The sequence below is a fragment of the Vulpes lagopus genome, chromosome 10 (genome assembly GCF_018345385.1).
Source record: "Vulpes lagopus strain Blue_001 chromosome 10, ASM1834538v1, whole genome shotgun sequence".
NCBI classification, from domain to species: domain Eukaryota; kingdom Metazoa; phylum Chordata; class Mammalia; order Carnivora; family Canidae; genus Vulpes; species Vulpes lagopus.
The window spans coordinates 74,004,700-74,022,022 of record NC_054833.1 but is presented as its reverse complement, the minus strand read 5'-3'; the positions used below and the strand labels follow the sequence as shown (position 1 = coordinate 74,022,022).

Below are 17,323 nucleotides of genomic sequence, written 5' to 3'. Positions count from 1 at the left end.
GTAGCTACAAATTCTATTTCAAATTAGACCTTTTCACATTTACCAAAAATAACTTTTATCTCTTTTTTCTAAAAGAAAAATCCTCTACTTAATAAATTATGCAGTCCATGGGTTGGGGGGGGGGTTGTCTCTGATGGCTTGCTTGCTTGCTTGCTTATTTATTTATTTTAATTTAATTTTTTTTTTGACAGCTCTATTTAAACTCAATTTCCGGGATGCCTCGGTGAATGCTTTGGTTAAGCATCTGCCTTTGGTTCAGGTCCTGGGATTGGGCTCCACACCGGGGCTCCCTGCTCAGTAGAGTGTCTGCTTCTCCCTCTGCTTCTGCCCTTCCTCCCCACTTGTGCATGGTCTCTCTCAAGTAAATAAAATCTTTAAACAAAACAAAAACTTTCTTGCTTATCTACCTCATTTGGGCCTTCTGTAGACTCCCAATAATAGCCTGAGTTTCAAGTGGGCTAAAATACTCATCATCACACTTTTTTTTTTTTGGCCTTTTCTCAGATTGAAGGTGCTTTGACTATGTCAACCATTCTAATCAAACATTTGGCCAACTTTTGACAGACCCTTAAGGCTACACTTGGCAGCCATTTCACGTCTCCTTCTCTTCCCGTTAGCCTCTCACCATCAACCTTGGGGAAAGACCTTACCTTCAATTTCTGTCTTTTAGGAAAAAAAAAATCATTCTGAATTTGCTCTAGTCAGATCTTTAACATAACTCTACTTTTATATCTCCAACATTCCTTTTCTGTCTCAGAAAAAGTTGGGCCTTCTCTCAAAATATAATTTCTCCAATGAACATCATGTTTCTTCAACAGCTTTGATGCCCCCAGTCACTATATTCTTCCCTTCTTTCTTTCAAATAAGCCTTTCCTATGTTGAAAACATATGTTCACTTGAAACCAGTCTCTTCTAGCTATATACTATCACTCAGTAATAAACTAATAATTTCTCCAGTGATAAACTTCCTAAATGTACAGTCCATTGTTTCCATTTACTTCCTAATATTCTACTCCTTTTCTTTGAAACTGTTTCTGAAAGCTTACCACATAGCACTGCATAACCTTTATCATTTAACAGCTAAATAATTTCTTAGAGATACTGAACTTATCTGTTTCTCTACCTACAGTAGGAGGGTAATTACATGCCCCATAAGGTGGTTGTGAGAATTAAGTTGCATAATTTATGTAACATATTTATTAGCACACTGTCTTGTACACTGTCTTCCTCAGTAAATACTAGCTCTTATTGAGATCACATAGCCAATTTCAAAGTTGTGATTGGAAATCAGGTGGTCTTCCTACAGAGCCCTTCATCTTATCAGCTGCTTTACATTGCTGTATCTGAAATCCAGCTGGAGATTCTTTCTTCTTCCTTCCAGAGTTTTATTCAGAAAGTGTATTTTTAAACACTGTCAAGAACCACATCTAACTGACATATCTCAGATTTTATTCTCCAGTTTTCTACTCAACACTGTCATCTTATCTTTTCTTTTCTCAATTTTTTCTCCAGTAGTTCTCACCTTTTTCTCAAAAATCTTTCATTTTACCCAAGTCTAAGATTCTGGCCATTTGCTTGTTATGTTCTCCCCTTTGAATTTCTGCATTACCAATGATAACTCTCAAACCCAAGTGTGTGTTCCTTAGCTCTCTGCAGCTAGCAGCCCGACCATAATCTAAAAATCAACTCTACCCACTCATCTTTCTAAGCCTTTTTATAGGTCTACATTACTGAGTCATAGGCAGCTATTAAATTCATGTTTATGCAGAACATCCAACATTCTATTTTCAGTGTTAAGGATAAGATGCTGTCCCTGTTCTTAAAGAGTTTGCTATTGCAAGAGAAAAATAAAAAATAAATAAAAATAATAATTCATTCTCACAAATGCAGTAGTAAAGGTATTAATCCTCTGTAGAAGTATGTGCTACACAATTAGCATTTAATCATATTGTTTCATAGTCTTAATTTTCTAACTATAATGAAAGTTTCTAACTATAATGAAAGTTTCTGGAGAGCATATCTTTGATCAATATTAAAACATTATTGCCACACAAGGAATTATTCTTATTAGCAAGCAGATGAAGTAAAAAGAAAAGTACTCTTCTCAAGGACCTATCTAAGACAATGTAGGCTGTATTTTATCTATATACCACTAAAGAATATAAAATTTAGAGATGAGATGTGAGTCTCCCAAAGTCAATTGCTCATTCACTGAAATTAACATCTGTTTATAAATATATAGTCATCTACTTGTACCAGACACAATTCTAAGGCATTGGAAGTATAGCAGTGAACAAGAAAGATAAATCTTACAAATATTTTAGAAGATAAAAGATTTCATGTCTTCTCATGAAATCACATTCTAATGGGAGGAGACAGAAATTAAGCAGCAAATTTCAGAGAAATGTTTTGTAGAAAATAAAAGAGGGCTACATGTATAGGAATGATGTGGCAAGGCAGAATGGCTATAATTATAATTGGATGGCTAGTGAAAGCCTCACTGAGAAGACACTATTTGAGTGGAGACCTGAAGAATCACGAGGAGCAAACTGGTACATGACAGTCTTAGGGTAACATGAGCATTGCTTTAGGTAGAGAAAAAAATCCAAGTGCAAATACCCTAAAGTGGGAATGAGTTTGGCATATTAGAGAAACAGAAAAAAAGACCAGGATGGCTATATTTTAGTATGTGGGGGAGAGAAGACAGTGGCAAAAGCATAAAAGAGCCAGATAAGGGCTTTGAGGACCATTACTTAAAGTCTGGATTTTAGGCGTACCTCGGTGGCTCAGTTGGTTAGGCATCCTACTCTTGGTTTTAGCGCAGGTCATGGTCTTGGGGTCATGAGATCGAGCCCCACATTGGGCTCTGCACTGAGCACAGTCTGCTTGAGATTTTTTCTCCCACCCCCTCCACCCCTGCCCCACCTCTTGCACACACACATGCACTCTCTCTCTAATAAGTAAAATCTTAAAAGCTGGGATTTTACCCAAAGAATACAAAAACATTAATTCAAAAAGATATATGCACCCCCTATGTTTATTGCAGCATTATTTATAATAGCTAAGGTATGGAAGCAATCCAAGTGTCCATCAACAGATGAATAAAAAAGATGTAGTATATACCTACAATGGAATATTAGCCATAAAAAGAATGAAATCTTGCCATTTGCAACAGCATGGATGGATCTAGAGGGCAGAAATCTAAGTAAAATACGTCAGTCAGAAAAAGATAAATACGCTATGACTTTACTCATATGTGGAATTCATGAAATAAAACAAACAAACAAAAAGAAGTAAGAAAAAACCCCAGTTTTGTTATGGAGAACAAAAGAGGGGAGGGGAACAGGGCTATGGGTGAAATTGAAAATGGGGATTAAAGAGTGTACTTGTGATGAGCACCCGGTATTGTATGGATGTGTTGAGTCCCTATATTGTACACCTGAAACTAATACTACACTGTATGTTAACTAATTGGAATTTAAATTAAAATTAAAAAATTTAAAAAACTCCTACTAAAGATCCTATTATGTGGATTTTTAAAAACTAATTATTACCTAAAGGAATGATGATCACACAGACTTTTAAAAACAATTATTAAGATAGAAATACCCTATGGGGATGCTAGACCACAAAAATCAAGCTATTTCTATAGCTTCTAACCCAATCTATATCAATTTTCAAAAATTCTGTACAAGTGTACATAACTTTAGAAGGTCTTAAAACCTAAGAATATTTTGCTTATAGAGCATATTTTGAAATAAAATGCTACATAGTATAATGGCAAACAATTTTCCTTACAAGGAATAGAAAACTAGTCGATTTTCCTCAACTGAAATGTGTCTACTGTATATCAACAAATCTAAGAGTCTACCTACTAACAAGCACAAGCATTTTGTGTAACTATTAAGAAGAAAAACAAATGCTACCAAATAAACCATGACACGCCACAGAGTTAAAGACCAACCTCAAACTCAGAGATGATTTTTTTTTCTTAAAAATCAATGAAATGAAAAAATAACATGGGTATGGAACTTAGTGAATACAGAAGTAGAAGAAGAGTGGTAAAGGATATTTTTCTGATTTTCAGGAAGTGTAAGTACATTACTTCTGTCCCATTCTCCAAAATCAAACTGCTATTCTGCAAGGCGAAATAAATGTACTCACCCTTCAGCATCAGGGTCTACAATGACAGCCAGCTCTGTTAATACAAGTCCTGCCAAATAATGCTGTTGGCGGAAAGGCACGGACAACTCAAACATATTTGCAATCTTCTGGTCTTGTACATTTGTGGAAAATCCAGAACTCTGTTTGGGAGGGAGGCAGAACAAAACTATAATAGCTGTGCAACAAAACATCCTCCAGACAGAATGTTATGACAAATGCCGTATGGGCATTATCTCAGAGTAAGACACACTTTGCCTAGGGTAGTTTATGTTACTACTATTTACATTGGAGAAAGTAACTGCTCTTACTTTTGATATAAGAAACTATGATAAATAACACTTTTATTTTCAATTTCCCTTTTCTCATATTGAAACTTTTCCATCTGTTTTTTTTTCTTTATTCTTTTAGCCACTTAATGTTTCAATATCATACCTTAAAGGAGAAAAAAAGTAACTAAATCCAAATGATGTGTATTTACTGCTGGGTACAAAAGACATAATGATAATCAAAGCTATTGGTTTCCAGAGTAAATCCAAATACCAGTAAAATTGTAATTCAGAGAAGATACTATCTATAAAATGCCACCATTTTGTGATGCATTCAGAGTCTTTTTTTTTTTTAATTTTAATTTATTTGACAGAGAGAAAGAGAGAGCACATGAGTGTATAAGCAGGGAGAGTGGGAAAGGGAAAAGCAGGCTCCTTGCTGAGCAGGGAGTCCAAAGTGGGGCTCAATCCCAGGACGCTAGGATCAAGACCTGAGATGAAGGCAGATGCTTAACTGACTGATCCACCCAGGTGCCCCCACTCACAGAGTTTTTACAAGATTTTTAATACTGCAAAATAGCATCCCCCATGATATGGTTCAAGACAAGAGTGTCTATAATCTCATCCCCCCCAATTCATATTCAGGACCATCCATGTGAGGGTTTTTTTTTTTTTTTTTTTAGAACAATGATTCTCTACAGAGAAATCATCATCTTCTTTTTTTTTTTTTTTTAAGATTTTATTTATTTATTCATGAGAGACACAGAGAGAGAGAGAGAGAGAGAGAGAGGCAGGGACACAGGCAGAGAGAAGCAGGTTCCGTGCAGGGAGCCTGATGTGGGACTCGATCCCGGGATTCCAGGATCACGCCCTGGGCTGAAGGCAGATGCTTAACTGCTCAGCCACCCAGGCATCCCAGAGAAATCATCTTCCTAATAAATATATAAAATTATGCTTGCCCCCCTCACCCCAGAAAGGGTGAGGTCTCTGTTATCTATTAGAATCTTAAATTAATGTAGTTAGATAAGAAAGTAGGGAACAAGATAATAGAAGGAATTCTATTAATTTCTCAGCTGAATGAGATGTTCAGAAGGGAGTTAGGTGTAGACAAATGTGTTTCATTAAAAGTTTTAGGAACTATACTTATGATTAATTTCTTCTTCACTGTATAGCTAAAGACTAACGTTATCTGTTTTAGGGAGAAGTATATGCCAGACAGGTAAAAGAGTATGTGAAAACAGGCCAATCTATAATGAAAAGTTGTGGGTGCTCTCTGATGTTTTCTAAGCTAAGTGAAGTTAAAAAAAAAATTTTTATCATGCATCTAAGACTGATCTAGGCTAGGGAATTACACCCAGGAATTAAATAACTCAAAAAAATTACAAAAAGTTAAGATCAATTTTGACTATCGACATGAAGAAATTATGAAATCTTATCTTATTTGCTTCAGGAATTATATAGCAGAAAGAACGTTTCATGAGAGGGAAGAACCAGGCTTCTCTGACACTAAAACCAGAAAAGCCCTTTATCTCAATCTGTATAAGACACATTATAACTGCTATGATATCCCCTTTTTGTCTTGACAGAAACTACTAGCTGTTGAAGTCCACTGTCACACAATAAAACCTTAGGAATATCCATTTAGTTCTCCTTCTGGTTTTCTAGGTACGAAAGAGGGAGGCAGGGCTTTCTCAGGACTGCACTGCAGTTTGCCTTCTTTCTCTGCTACTTCATTTCTTTTCCTTTCACAGGTCTTGATTCCCTAGTAAACATTTTTCATCCAGAACTCAAGACAACCTTGCATCTTCAAGAAAACCCAATCTATGAAAACATCTAAACAAACTTAAATAAGTGAATTCCCTCACATGGATGTGCATAAATCTGTATGAGGAAGACAACATAGTAGTTAAGAACTTGGGCTCTGGAGTTAAGTCAAAATGTGCCTTGATTCAAAGCCTCACTTGGCCACTTATTACAGTGTGACCTCAAGTAAGCTAATGACTCTTCTATGTTTCCTATGTAAAATGAAAATAATAGAACTTACCTCCTAGAATTGCTTTAAGGAGCAAATAATTCATACTTATAAAGCACTTAGTATGGAGCCTATCACATAGCTATTATTCAACAGTATTTATCATTTTTTCCAGTGTTTACAATGGCTTCTTACAAACATAGGCTTAAACAAATTTTTTTTCAGACACTTTGCATACCTGAGATGTTGCAGAAGAAACAGAAGGTGACGGTGATGCAGGTGGAGTAAGCAGACTGCAGGGCAAGTTTAACGTAACATAGTGCTCATGGCTACAGACAATTCGCAGAAAATCCAGTCTCAAGGACACCAAGACACTTGGGTTTGGTAATGAATAAAGCTTTGAAGATACCTTGTAAGCATCACATAAATAAAAGAACACCAATTGAATATATAATTTCTCAAGCCAACATCAGGATGACAGATTACTTAGTGGGCAATTTGGATTTTGTGGATACCACCAAAATAACTTCATAAAGGAAATGATCCACTCTTTGGATTATTAGCACCCTGTGTTAAAATATCTGTCTATTCACCCAGCTGCAAGATAAACTACTTTGAGGAGACATATATATATGCTACTTTGAGGAGACATACATACACTGACTTAATAGCTTTGGCATCCCTGGGGTCTAACTCAATGTTTGGCAAACACTAGGAAGTCATACTGCTGAACTGCTGACAATATTTTCAAGTCGGTCAGTGCCCACATATAGTTCTAATTTTTCTATTACAAGGAACATACGGGGTGCCTGGGTGGCTCAGTCAGTGGAGTGTTCAACTTTTGCTTTCAGTTCAGGTCATGATCTCGGGGCTGTGGGAACAAATGCTGAGTCGGGCTCATATTCAATGTGCAGAGTCTGCTTGGGATTCCCTCTCTCCCCTTCTCCCCACTCATGTGTGTACTCTCTAAAATGGATGAATGGATGAATGGATGAACGGATGAATGAATGAATGAATGAATGAATGAATGAAACATATAATAAAGGCATCTGATAGGATAGATCTTCAAATTCTAAATATATGACTGCCAAACAGCATTCTGAACTAGTAATTCTCAGAAATAAGGCTGTGGACCAGCTGGGAAATGTTGCACAAGCACTGCATCCCATGCTCCCTTCTCCCATTCACAGGATTCCAACTCCTCAACAAAGCTGGGATAGGACCCCAAGAGCTGTTACACAGTTACACTTAACATTTAGACTAGTGACTTGATGATCTGCTTGAGAACGGGAATCAGAGTCATGTCTTGGCCAGTAAAACCAAGGAAATGTCAGCTGTACAGATACCAGCCTGCCATAGTCCTGTGTCCTCATTAAACAAATGGAATTTATTTTTGCCTTACTAATAAAAATACTCTGATTTTATTTTTTTAAGATTTTAGAGAGAGAGAAAGAGAGAGAGAGAGAGAGCAGGAGGAGGGCCAGAGGGAGAAGGGATAAGCAGATTCCCCCGCTGGGAGCCCGATGCAGGGCTTAATCCCAAGACCCTGAGATCATGACCTAAGCTGAAATAAAAAGTCAGACATTCAACCAACTAAGACACCCAGGTGCCTCCAAAATACACTGCTTTTGGGGGTACCTGGGTGGCGCCATCCACGGAATGACTGACTTTTGATTTCAGCTCAGGACATGATCTCAGGGTTGGGAGATCATGCCCCATGTGGAGTCAGCGGAATCAGTGCAGAGTCTACTTGAGATTCTCTCTTCGAGCCTCTCCCTCTTCCCCTCCCACTATGCTCTCTCTAAAATAAAATAAATCTTTTAAAAAATGCTGCTTTTTAAAACCATTAATATATGAATGTGTTCTCACAGATCACTCAGCTACAACTCTAAAAACAGCAAACAGTATTTAAATTATTTGTTATTTATAACTAATTATGCATTACCTGTTTATAGCAGGTCTTAATAAGGCTAAAAACAAATCCTCTATCCATAACAGATAACAGATCATTGAGAAAGAATGCAAGGCTTGTATTGAGTCTCTCAACCATTTCTGTGTCCTGGAAAACATAATAAAAACCAAAAACAAATAAAAGCATGATAGTTTAATGTGATCTTGGTAGAGATCTGATTTTTTAAAAAGTTGTTATTACCTTCTGAAATCGTGAAACTATATCACTAGCAATTGTACTGACAAGAGCTGCAATATCATCCATGAAACGCTCTGGAAAACGACTTTTCCTTGGTGCATCAAGTTTATCATTAAAATATAAATGATGCACCATGCTCTTTACCTGAAAAAATAAATAAGCCATCAGTTTAATTTCTTTTGAAGGCAATTAACAGTTAATCACATTAGGGCTATTTCTTCATTATACTGTGTGACTTAACAGATAGCTGGAATACTTCTAGCTCCTCAAATATTTTTAAAATCTCCCTGCAATATTTTGTATGTTCCTGAGAAATATCAAACACAGTACAACTCAATCACTGCATCACCTTCATAAAATTATTCTGGCTATTAATATGAAAAGAATTATGAATGTGAACAGAAAAATATTTTACCCATTAAAATGGTTTTAAATGAAATCTTCTAAGACAACATTTTGACATTCCATATCCCCCAAACTGTTAAGCTTTGAGAGACTAGAAACATTGACTCCACTGCAGTATCTTCAATATCTAACATACAGTGACATATGGTGAATGTACATTAAACACTGATGACTCAATAAGAATAAGATATTAGGTAAAAATTAAAGTGATTTACATGTACAAAATGCTTCTGGGAGCACCTGAGTGGCTTAGCTGATTGAGTGTCAAACTCTTGGTTTCAGCTCAGGTCATGATCTCAAGGGTTGTGCGATCCAGCCCTATAGCAGGCTCCACACCCAATGTGAGAATGCTGGAGATACTCTCCCTCTGCCTCTCCCACCACATACTCATGTGTGCTCTGTCTCTCAAATATAAAAATCTTTCAAAAGAATGCATCCAGATTTTGAGTCCTATTACAACAATGTGGTAATAGTAATATAGAATTCAGGGAAATTGAAGCCAAGTTTCAACAATTAGTAAATAGCAGAGCCAAGTCTTAAACTGCAGCATTTTTACTATTCTAAACTAATTTGAACACACATATAAAGACCATCAAAAAATAAGTCAAAATTACAGTTTGATCTTATATTAAAAGCACAAGAATTACAAAACTTGGTTTTTATTCTCTAGTGGAAAAAATGAGTTGCCCATCACTTATTATATAGGGTCCCTGGCTTACTTTCTTTTGTGGATTAGTAAATCTGTAGAAAAATTTTCTTCTTATCCCCAATATAGGTAACATTCAATGTTGAGAATTACCCTATGATGTACTCTGGAAGCTCCTTTTGTTTCTCTTCCTTTCTCTTTTTGTTGTTTTGTTTTCCTTTATTTTTTTACACATTTCTCTTTTGGAAGAAAAAGTTTCAATGACTTCAGCTTCTTAGAGGTTAAAGAGAAATGTCCCTAGTGCCAGTACGCCTGAGTTTGAATCATAGTTCTACTATTTAAAAGCTATACCAACTTAGACAAGCTACTTAATCTCTGTGCCTTGATAATACCCAGTCCACAGGGACAGTGCTACCACTCTGTACACAGCCAATCTTTTCTGCCTTTGTGTATATATGTGTTTATGTATGTTTATTTATATATAAATACTAAGATATGAATTCATTTATTTTTAATACCATTGATTAAATTGAGCAAAAAGTGTTGCTTTTTAATTGGCTGTAAGTGGCATTTCCCTAAGAGCTTTCGAAAAGCTGTAAAGATCTCGAAAGCTCTTTTTATCTATGTTTGGGATGAAATCTACAATACTGCCATTTTAATAGCCATGTGCACACTAAGAAATAATGTACCACGATTCCTTTAAAAAGATAGCTGGGGAAAAAAAAGATAGCTGGTTCTGCAATCATCTCTAAAAAAAATTAACAAGAAGTTTATAATTCCACCTAAGTTGTGCTCAGTGTCCATAGTGTTTATTTAGAGATGTAATAAATGTAATTTGTCTTGGAGGCACATGTAAAATCATAAGGGGGCAATGGAAAAGGATTTTTCAGATAAAATAATGAACTAACACAAAGCTGTTAACTAAGGAAAACAGTATAAAGAAATGTGTTTAGCTTGCTCACCATTAACTCAAAAAAGAACCAGGCTTGCTGCAAAGCGGATTCCCGAACGCTGCCACTGCAAACAACCCACTGCAAAGCCAGCTCCTCATGAAAAAGCTATCCAGAATAAATCCAAAGTTATTATCAAAGTCATATCTGCTGATAACACAAACCAAATAATAATGCAATTACAAATGAAGATATGAGAATAAGCAAAATAAGGCATGTGAACCATTCAATGATGCAGTGAGGACACCCATTAACGAAACGGCTGTTGGTACATGTAAGACGGTAGCATGTTGAACAGCTGAAAAAATTACATGTTATCTTGCAGTAAAATGTAATTTTAAAAGGACAGGTGGGAAATAGCCTCCTAAATTTTACCAGCAAACAGAAACTAGATCAAAAACTGACAGTTACAAATACGATCTTGTTTGTGCCTTAAATACATATTTCAACATATGTAACTACATTCATGAACTTTGCTGGTACAATTTAGGAAATACCTTCAAAAATTTAAACATTGATATAAGCCATTAATTTTCAAGTTTTCAGGTATTTGAAGTCTTTTTTATAAACACAGCAGAAAATTCCTGCCTTATAATGGATATGCATACAAAGCATTTGCAAAGTAGTGTATATCAATATGAAAAAGGACTAACAAAACTGTGCATAAGGGAAGCAAATCAACATATCTTACTAAGAGTGATAATTTTTCTAACTCATCTTCCTTTCCCTGGAGATTTAAAACACAAAACAGAAGCAGTTACAGAAACAGAATTCAGAGTTGATACATTTTTGGTACTAAAATTTGATGATCAAATTTGATTTCAAACAGTCAATCCCAAAGTTATAAACATTTTAATAATATAAAAGAGCGTACACTGGAGTGGTATGCTCAAAAAGGCATCAGACAAGCAGTGCTTGCTCAAATGTATTTTTAAACAAATAATTTAAATGTAATTACTGTAACATACCGGTTACGTAAAGAAATCTTACATCTATTTAATTGTTGGAATTTTCCCCCTATATGGATTGTCTTCATATCAATCTACCTTTTTAGTTGGTAAGCGTCCCGTTAATGTTTGTAAGAAACTTGACGTCTCTGTGTGCGAAGACATACGATTACAACTTCGATCCATAGCCTATGGAGTGGAGGTGAATGAATGACGAGATAACATTAAAGTCTGCTGTGGATGACTTTGCAGCTCAAGGGTTACACACAATTTTTAAAATAGTTTTCCTGTGGTTTCAACAACTGTTTTATTATTGCTCATCTAATTTTCACCATTTTAAGCTGCTTTAATGACAGTACAATAGAAGTATCAAAATGGTTTCTATATATTTTTAGTAAAAAAAATGGGTATTTTAAGGATTATATAAATTCAGAGTGCTGCAAAGAATGAAACTTTTATCTGTGTGATCTATACACATGCGCACATCTAGTAAGAAAATGAAAAAAGTAAAAATATACTTCTCACTGGTCTTAGACCAAATAAAGAAATTAAGAATTTTATATTCAATAAAGAAAAATAAAAGGTTAGAATGGTTTCTTTCGTGTTTCACTACTATCAAAAACTACTATTCAGATTTGCCATATACTTCAAATATAAAACATTTACGATACTAAACACAGAATTAAATTCTTCAAGAATAAGAGCATTTCCCTCTAAAGCCAATACACAGATGAGAAGTATATTTTGAGGAATCATGCAGTATTAGCTATGAAGCAACTAGACTTAAGTAAGCAAAACCTAGTTCATCTAAGTTATAAACAAATTTCATACTTTGCAACACAATACAAAGAAAAATGGATTTTTGCTTTTGGTATTAAATCTTACAGCGAACACTGTTCACATTTAATTTCAGCTTAGTCCCAGGATTTCTAGTCAGTAATTATTAAAAAAAAAAAAAAAAAAAAAAGACAAGACAGTAAATACTAAATGAAAAAAAGACAATAGCTACACTTTAAACCAAAAGCAGATGGCAAACTGTCAGGTTTTGTCCAAACAAAATTTCTGAAAATTCCTATTGAAAACGTGCTACCCCTACAGTAGAAACTGTTACCAAAGCCATCAATCGTATAAGCAGCAGGCACTGAAATACTGATAGGGTAATATAGGAAGGGGGGAGGAGGAGACAGGAAGTAGGAAAGGAGAGTATTACTGGTGCAATTGGTGGTATTCATGCATAGTAGTTGGAAAATGTGCTAAGTAAACAAAAATACACACTTTTTAATGATTAAAAAGCAAGCCACTGAAATCACAGTATGTACTAAAAGTAATGTTCTAAAGGGAAACATCAGCAGCCAATAAAGAAACCTCTAATATAAACACCACCTGTGTTGACTCTGCACTTGGACTGGGGTTGGATCCCCATGGGGCAGCTTTTGGACCACCAGTGTTAACCCAGGAATTGGAGCGATCTAAACCCTAAGCATATAATAGAAAGCAGTTGGAAAGGAAAGAAATATTACATGTGGCATGCTATAAATTATTCTTAAAGAAATCTAGACTTTCCAAAGCAAACATGTCTTTAATTAGTACTGTTAAAGCAACCAAAATTTTTAGGCACCTAGAAATATTAGTTCACCAAAATTACCTTATTATGTAATATAATTTGTTTTGAAATCACAAAGAACATTAACTATAGCATTTAAACTTATCTTTATATAAAGGGATCGCCTTGAAGTACTAACTGAAGTTCCCACAGCACCATCCCCCCAAATTCTCTTTGAAGATGGCATGAGTTAGCAACATAATTGCCTCTGAATCTAACTAGGTTTTAAAAGAAAAAAAAATCAAAGAAAATCATTCCTTCTTGTCTAAAAGACTTTACTTTCATTTTTGTATCAGTTGAAACTTGTGTGCATTGATATTCCATACTTCTATTTGACCTTCCTTCCTCTTTCACTTTCTTTTAAGAGACCAACAGGAGAAATTTAGAAAATTAAAAGAATTTAGGGGGGAAAATGACTAATATTTGCTCTTACCTAAAAATATTGGTGGATTTGGGGGTTGTGTCAATTTTATTGTGCTTGTTGTAATTAAATGGGCTACTATTTTATATAAATATTATCAAGAAAAGCATTATGATGGCGCTGTCCGTAGGAATTACATCTTCACCGTCACTGTCACTGAAGTTAATTTGATATGCTACTAATGTGTATGATCAGAAGTGAATTACATCTGTTCTTCTCTGAAAGATACTATCTCGGGTGAAGGGAACTGGAGCTTTAATTTCTTAGATCTGACAGATCATTAAAATCACTTGGGAAATTTTATAACATTTAGATTCTGGGCCCCATCCCCAGAAATCCTGATTCAGCAACCTGGGCTGTGGCCTGGAAGTCTGCTAATAGAACTGGAGCCAGTTATAAGGGACTTTTAGAGGATTGTTGGAGTAAGACAACCCAAGATAAAGAGACCAAAAAAATAAGGGTGTCAGTATGCATCCACTCCAGAAAGCACCAAAAGATAGGTAAAGGAAAAACATGAGTAGTAACAATAATAATCAACTGGTTAGACACGTGTATCACCTGGGAAGGTCAACAACAATGAATATGCAGGGCCTTACCTCTGAACAAGTAAGAATCTTGGGAGTGAAGCCCATGTATCAGTACTATGGGAGGGAATAAGGATTAGGAAAGAGGAGGAATAAAAAAACTGCTAACTCTTAATAGCTTAGATTTGGGGAGAATATTTCCCTTTCTTTTCCTCCTATTTTTCCAAAAATACAGAGTGGTTGAAATGATACAATGATCATCCATTTCCATTTATTTTTTATACTGATTGTGTAAGACAAGTGTTGAAGTTCAAGACCAAGTTATACTGCTTACTAATTGTAAAACCTGAGGTAAGTAACCTAATTTTTTTCAGTTTCTTAGTATAAAATAGGAATAATGATAGTCTCCCTCAAAATCCAAAAAACAAATTTGAAAATGGAAGTAAATTACTAAATACAATGCTTCAAATATAGTAAACACTCAAAAAACAGTTCTAACAAAAACTTTCTATGCATGTTCTTTTAAATGCTTCCTAGAAAAGCAAATGAGACTATTTAATACCAGTAAAATTATGTCACATCAGATTTATTTAAAATAAGATACCTACCTTTACAGAACCCCATTATTTCAAATAAAAGCAAATCAGCAGATAAGTTAAAACAAAAGTTTTCACCAGTCCCCCCAATTATGTCTCCACTGTATAAAGTTCTTTCTGCCATTTGCAGTTTTTACAACCACTACTCATGTTACAAAAATACATAAGCATCTGAGTTTTGCAGCATTACAATTGTGCTCTTCCCAACATAAGTTTCCACAATACCAATAATTTTCCTGTACTCTTAAATTCATTTTTCAACTCTTTAATTTCCTTTAAAACTAAGCCACATGCTAATCAGTAACGTAAGAATAAACAATAAATTTCTTCATGCCATCGTATATTATGCCCACAATATTGAGACTGAGCAGCTACAATTGCATCAAGTCAAAGCTAACTATTTAAAGAAAACCTATGAGCAATTATTTTGTAAAGCAAATAACTGTCATAATTTAAGTGTTATAAAGCTAAGAATTGTATCATAACTTAGTTAAGCAAATTCATCACTGATATTTCCTAATGTCATAGCTATGTTTACTGATCTCCACCTAACAGAACAGATTAAACGAATGTGTACACATGTGCATGAAAGCGTTTTTGTTTTTGTCAAATCTCTGCAACATTATTTTGTCCCTAAAATATAGATAGGCTCCTTCCCTGAGCCAGGCTCATATTGTATTTGACTTTATATCAACACTCCTGTTAGAATTCAAAGATTATGCTTTGTATCCACAAGTCCTCAGCATAGTGCCCAGCACATAATGAGCTCTCAGTGTTAAAAAATAAATTTAAAAATAGGGAATGATACGTTACAAAGAAACTACATATCCACTTAAAACTGCACTGGCATTTAATTAAAAACAATAAAATTCAAACTTGTCATAATCACATATTTAATGTTAAAAGAATATTGCCAGGGCAAAGAGATCAGTTTTGGCAAAAATAATTATGAAAAAGATCTCACGAATCTGATTTTACAGCCAGTAGAGTAATAAAATTCTATTGACGTAAGTATTCTTGAATTTTAAGAGTTCTGCATTTTATATTAGAGAATAAGGTATAAAGCCAAAACTTTCATAAGGCCAAATCTCTTAAGGCCATTAAATATATAATTAATCTTAACAGCAAGAAGGCAAACAAAAACACTTTTTTTTTTTAACAAAAACACTTTTATTTTATTTTTTTAAAAACACAACTTTTAAAGTTTATTCTTGCAATTCTTACTACCATTCATTCACTGAGTATCTATGGAGCACCTTCAATATGCTGGCCATTATGGGTGCTCAGGATATATCACTCGACAATTATGTCTGCCCTCATGGAGCTTGTACTGTGATACAGGTAAACAAACACTAAAAAATCAACATAGCCACTAATTTATATGTTACATTAAAAGGTAGTAAATGTTATGAGATAAAGAAACAGAATAAGGGGATCAGAAGTCCCCAGGACAAGGGAGAAGAAAAAGAAACACCAGTTACATGCATTTAAATAAGGTAGCCAGAGTAGACCTCACTGAGAAGGTGGTCCTCTGAATAAAGGCTTAAGGTGTAGGAGTTAGTTGTAGGATTATCTTGCTCAGAGGAATTAGCAACATGGGGCTTGAACTCACAACCCCAAAATCAAGAGTTGCACTCTCCTGACTAAATAACGACAGGGGCCTCTGTAATGACATAATCTAACTTTTGCTTTCTTGTGACTTAAGCTTTTAAAGCAGTGTTCTGCTTGCTGTGTTATGAAGAGAGTGTGGGTTGGAAGCAGTGAAACCATCTTTTAAGTTTATTTCACTGATTGAGGAAGAGATGATGGTAGTTCAGACCAACTGGTAGTAGAAGTGGTAGCGAGCAGTGGTTCTATCTTTAACATCAATCCAAATCTGAACAAAAAGATGTAGGAAAGGCAGCAGAGTTTACAATTTCAGAGAGATATTTGTACCGGAAATATAATTTGAGAGTTATTAGCATATAGTGGCATTTAAAATCAGGGGACTTGATAATATCAAGCAAGTGAGTATAGAGAGAAAAGAGAAAAGACAAGAGAAATAAGGAGAGAGGCCTGGGCCCTTCCAGATTAAGAGATCAAGAAAAGAGGAATCCACAGAGACCGAAAAGGTATACCAGTCAAGTAAAAGGAAAACCAAGAGAGTGCAGTGCCCTGGAGGGCAAGGGAATAGAATAAACCAAGGAGGAAAGGATTTAACTGTGTCCAAGTCTGCAGTAAGTTCAAGTAAGCTGAGTGTTAAGAGTTTAACCACTGGATTTAGCAACATGGAGAGCACTGGGGACATTAACAAGGACAGGCTAGGTGGAAGATGGGAGCAGTATCTGACAGAAGTATGGTAAAGAGAATGGGAGTAAAAGAATTGGAGATAGCTAGTATAGGAAACTCTAAAGGAGTTCTACTACAAAAGGTAGCAGACACAGTAAGGAAGCCAATAACTGAAATACTAGAGAGAATTTGGGATAAATAAAAATGGGATAAATAATGTGAATGGGATGTCTTAGTAGATAGGAAGCAACTGATGATGTAGTAGAGAGATAAAATAATTGCTAGAGTGAGGATCCTGAGTAGGTGAGACGGGACAAGAGTTTTTTTTACAAACAGATTTACAAAAATGGATAGTTCATCTGTAAGCAGGGTATTGTATTAAGCAGTGGATAGTCATAGATAGTAGTAGGTA

At 35.2% G+C, this 17,323-nt stretch overlaps 1 protein-coding gene across 8 annotated transcripts in view; it reads right to left on the bottom strand.

Annotated features, from left to right (window-relative positions):
• Positions 1 to 17,323, bottom strand: part of DOCK7 (dedicator of cytokinesis 7) — a 220,919-nt gene that overhangs the window by 64,817 nt on the left and 138,779 nt on the right. For 4 of the 8 annotated variants that reach the window (XM_041769969.1, XM_041769970.1, XM_041769971.1 and 1 more), the window contains exons 23-29: positions 12,883 to 12,975; positions 11,599 to 11,688; positions 10,565 to 10,660; positions 8,555 to 8,695; positions 8,348 to 8,461; positions 6,641 to 6,811; positions 4,165 to 4,304 (exon numbers count right to left, since the gene is read on the bottom strand). In XM_041769969.1, coding sequence (XP_041625903.1) covers positions 4,165 to 4,304; positions 6,641 to 6,811; positions 8,348 to 8,461; positions 8,555 to 8,695; positions 10,565 to 10,660; positions 11,599 to 11,688; positions 12,883 to 12,975 — 845 coding nt within the window. The remainder of the gene's footprint in view (positions 1 to 4,164; positions 4,305 to 6,640; positions 6,812 to 8,347; positions 8,462 to 8,554; positions 8,696 to 10,564; positions 10,661 to 11,598; positions 11,689 to 12,882; positions 12,976 to 17,323) is intronic. The other 4 variants (XM_041769973.1, XM_041769974.1, XM_041769975.1 and 1 more) reach the window with 1 other exon arrangement.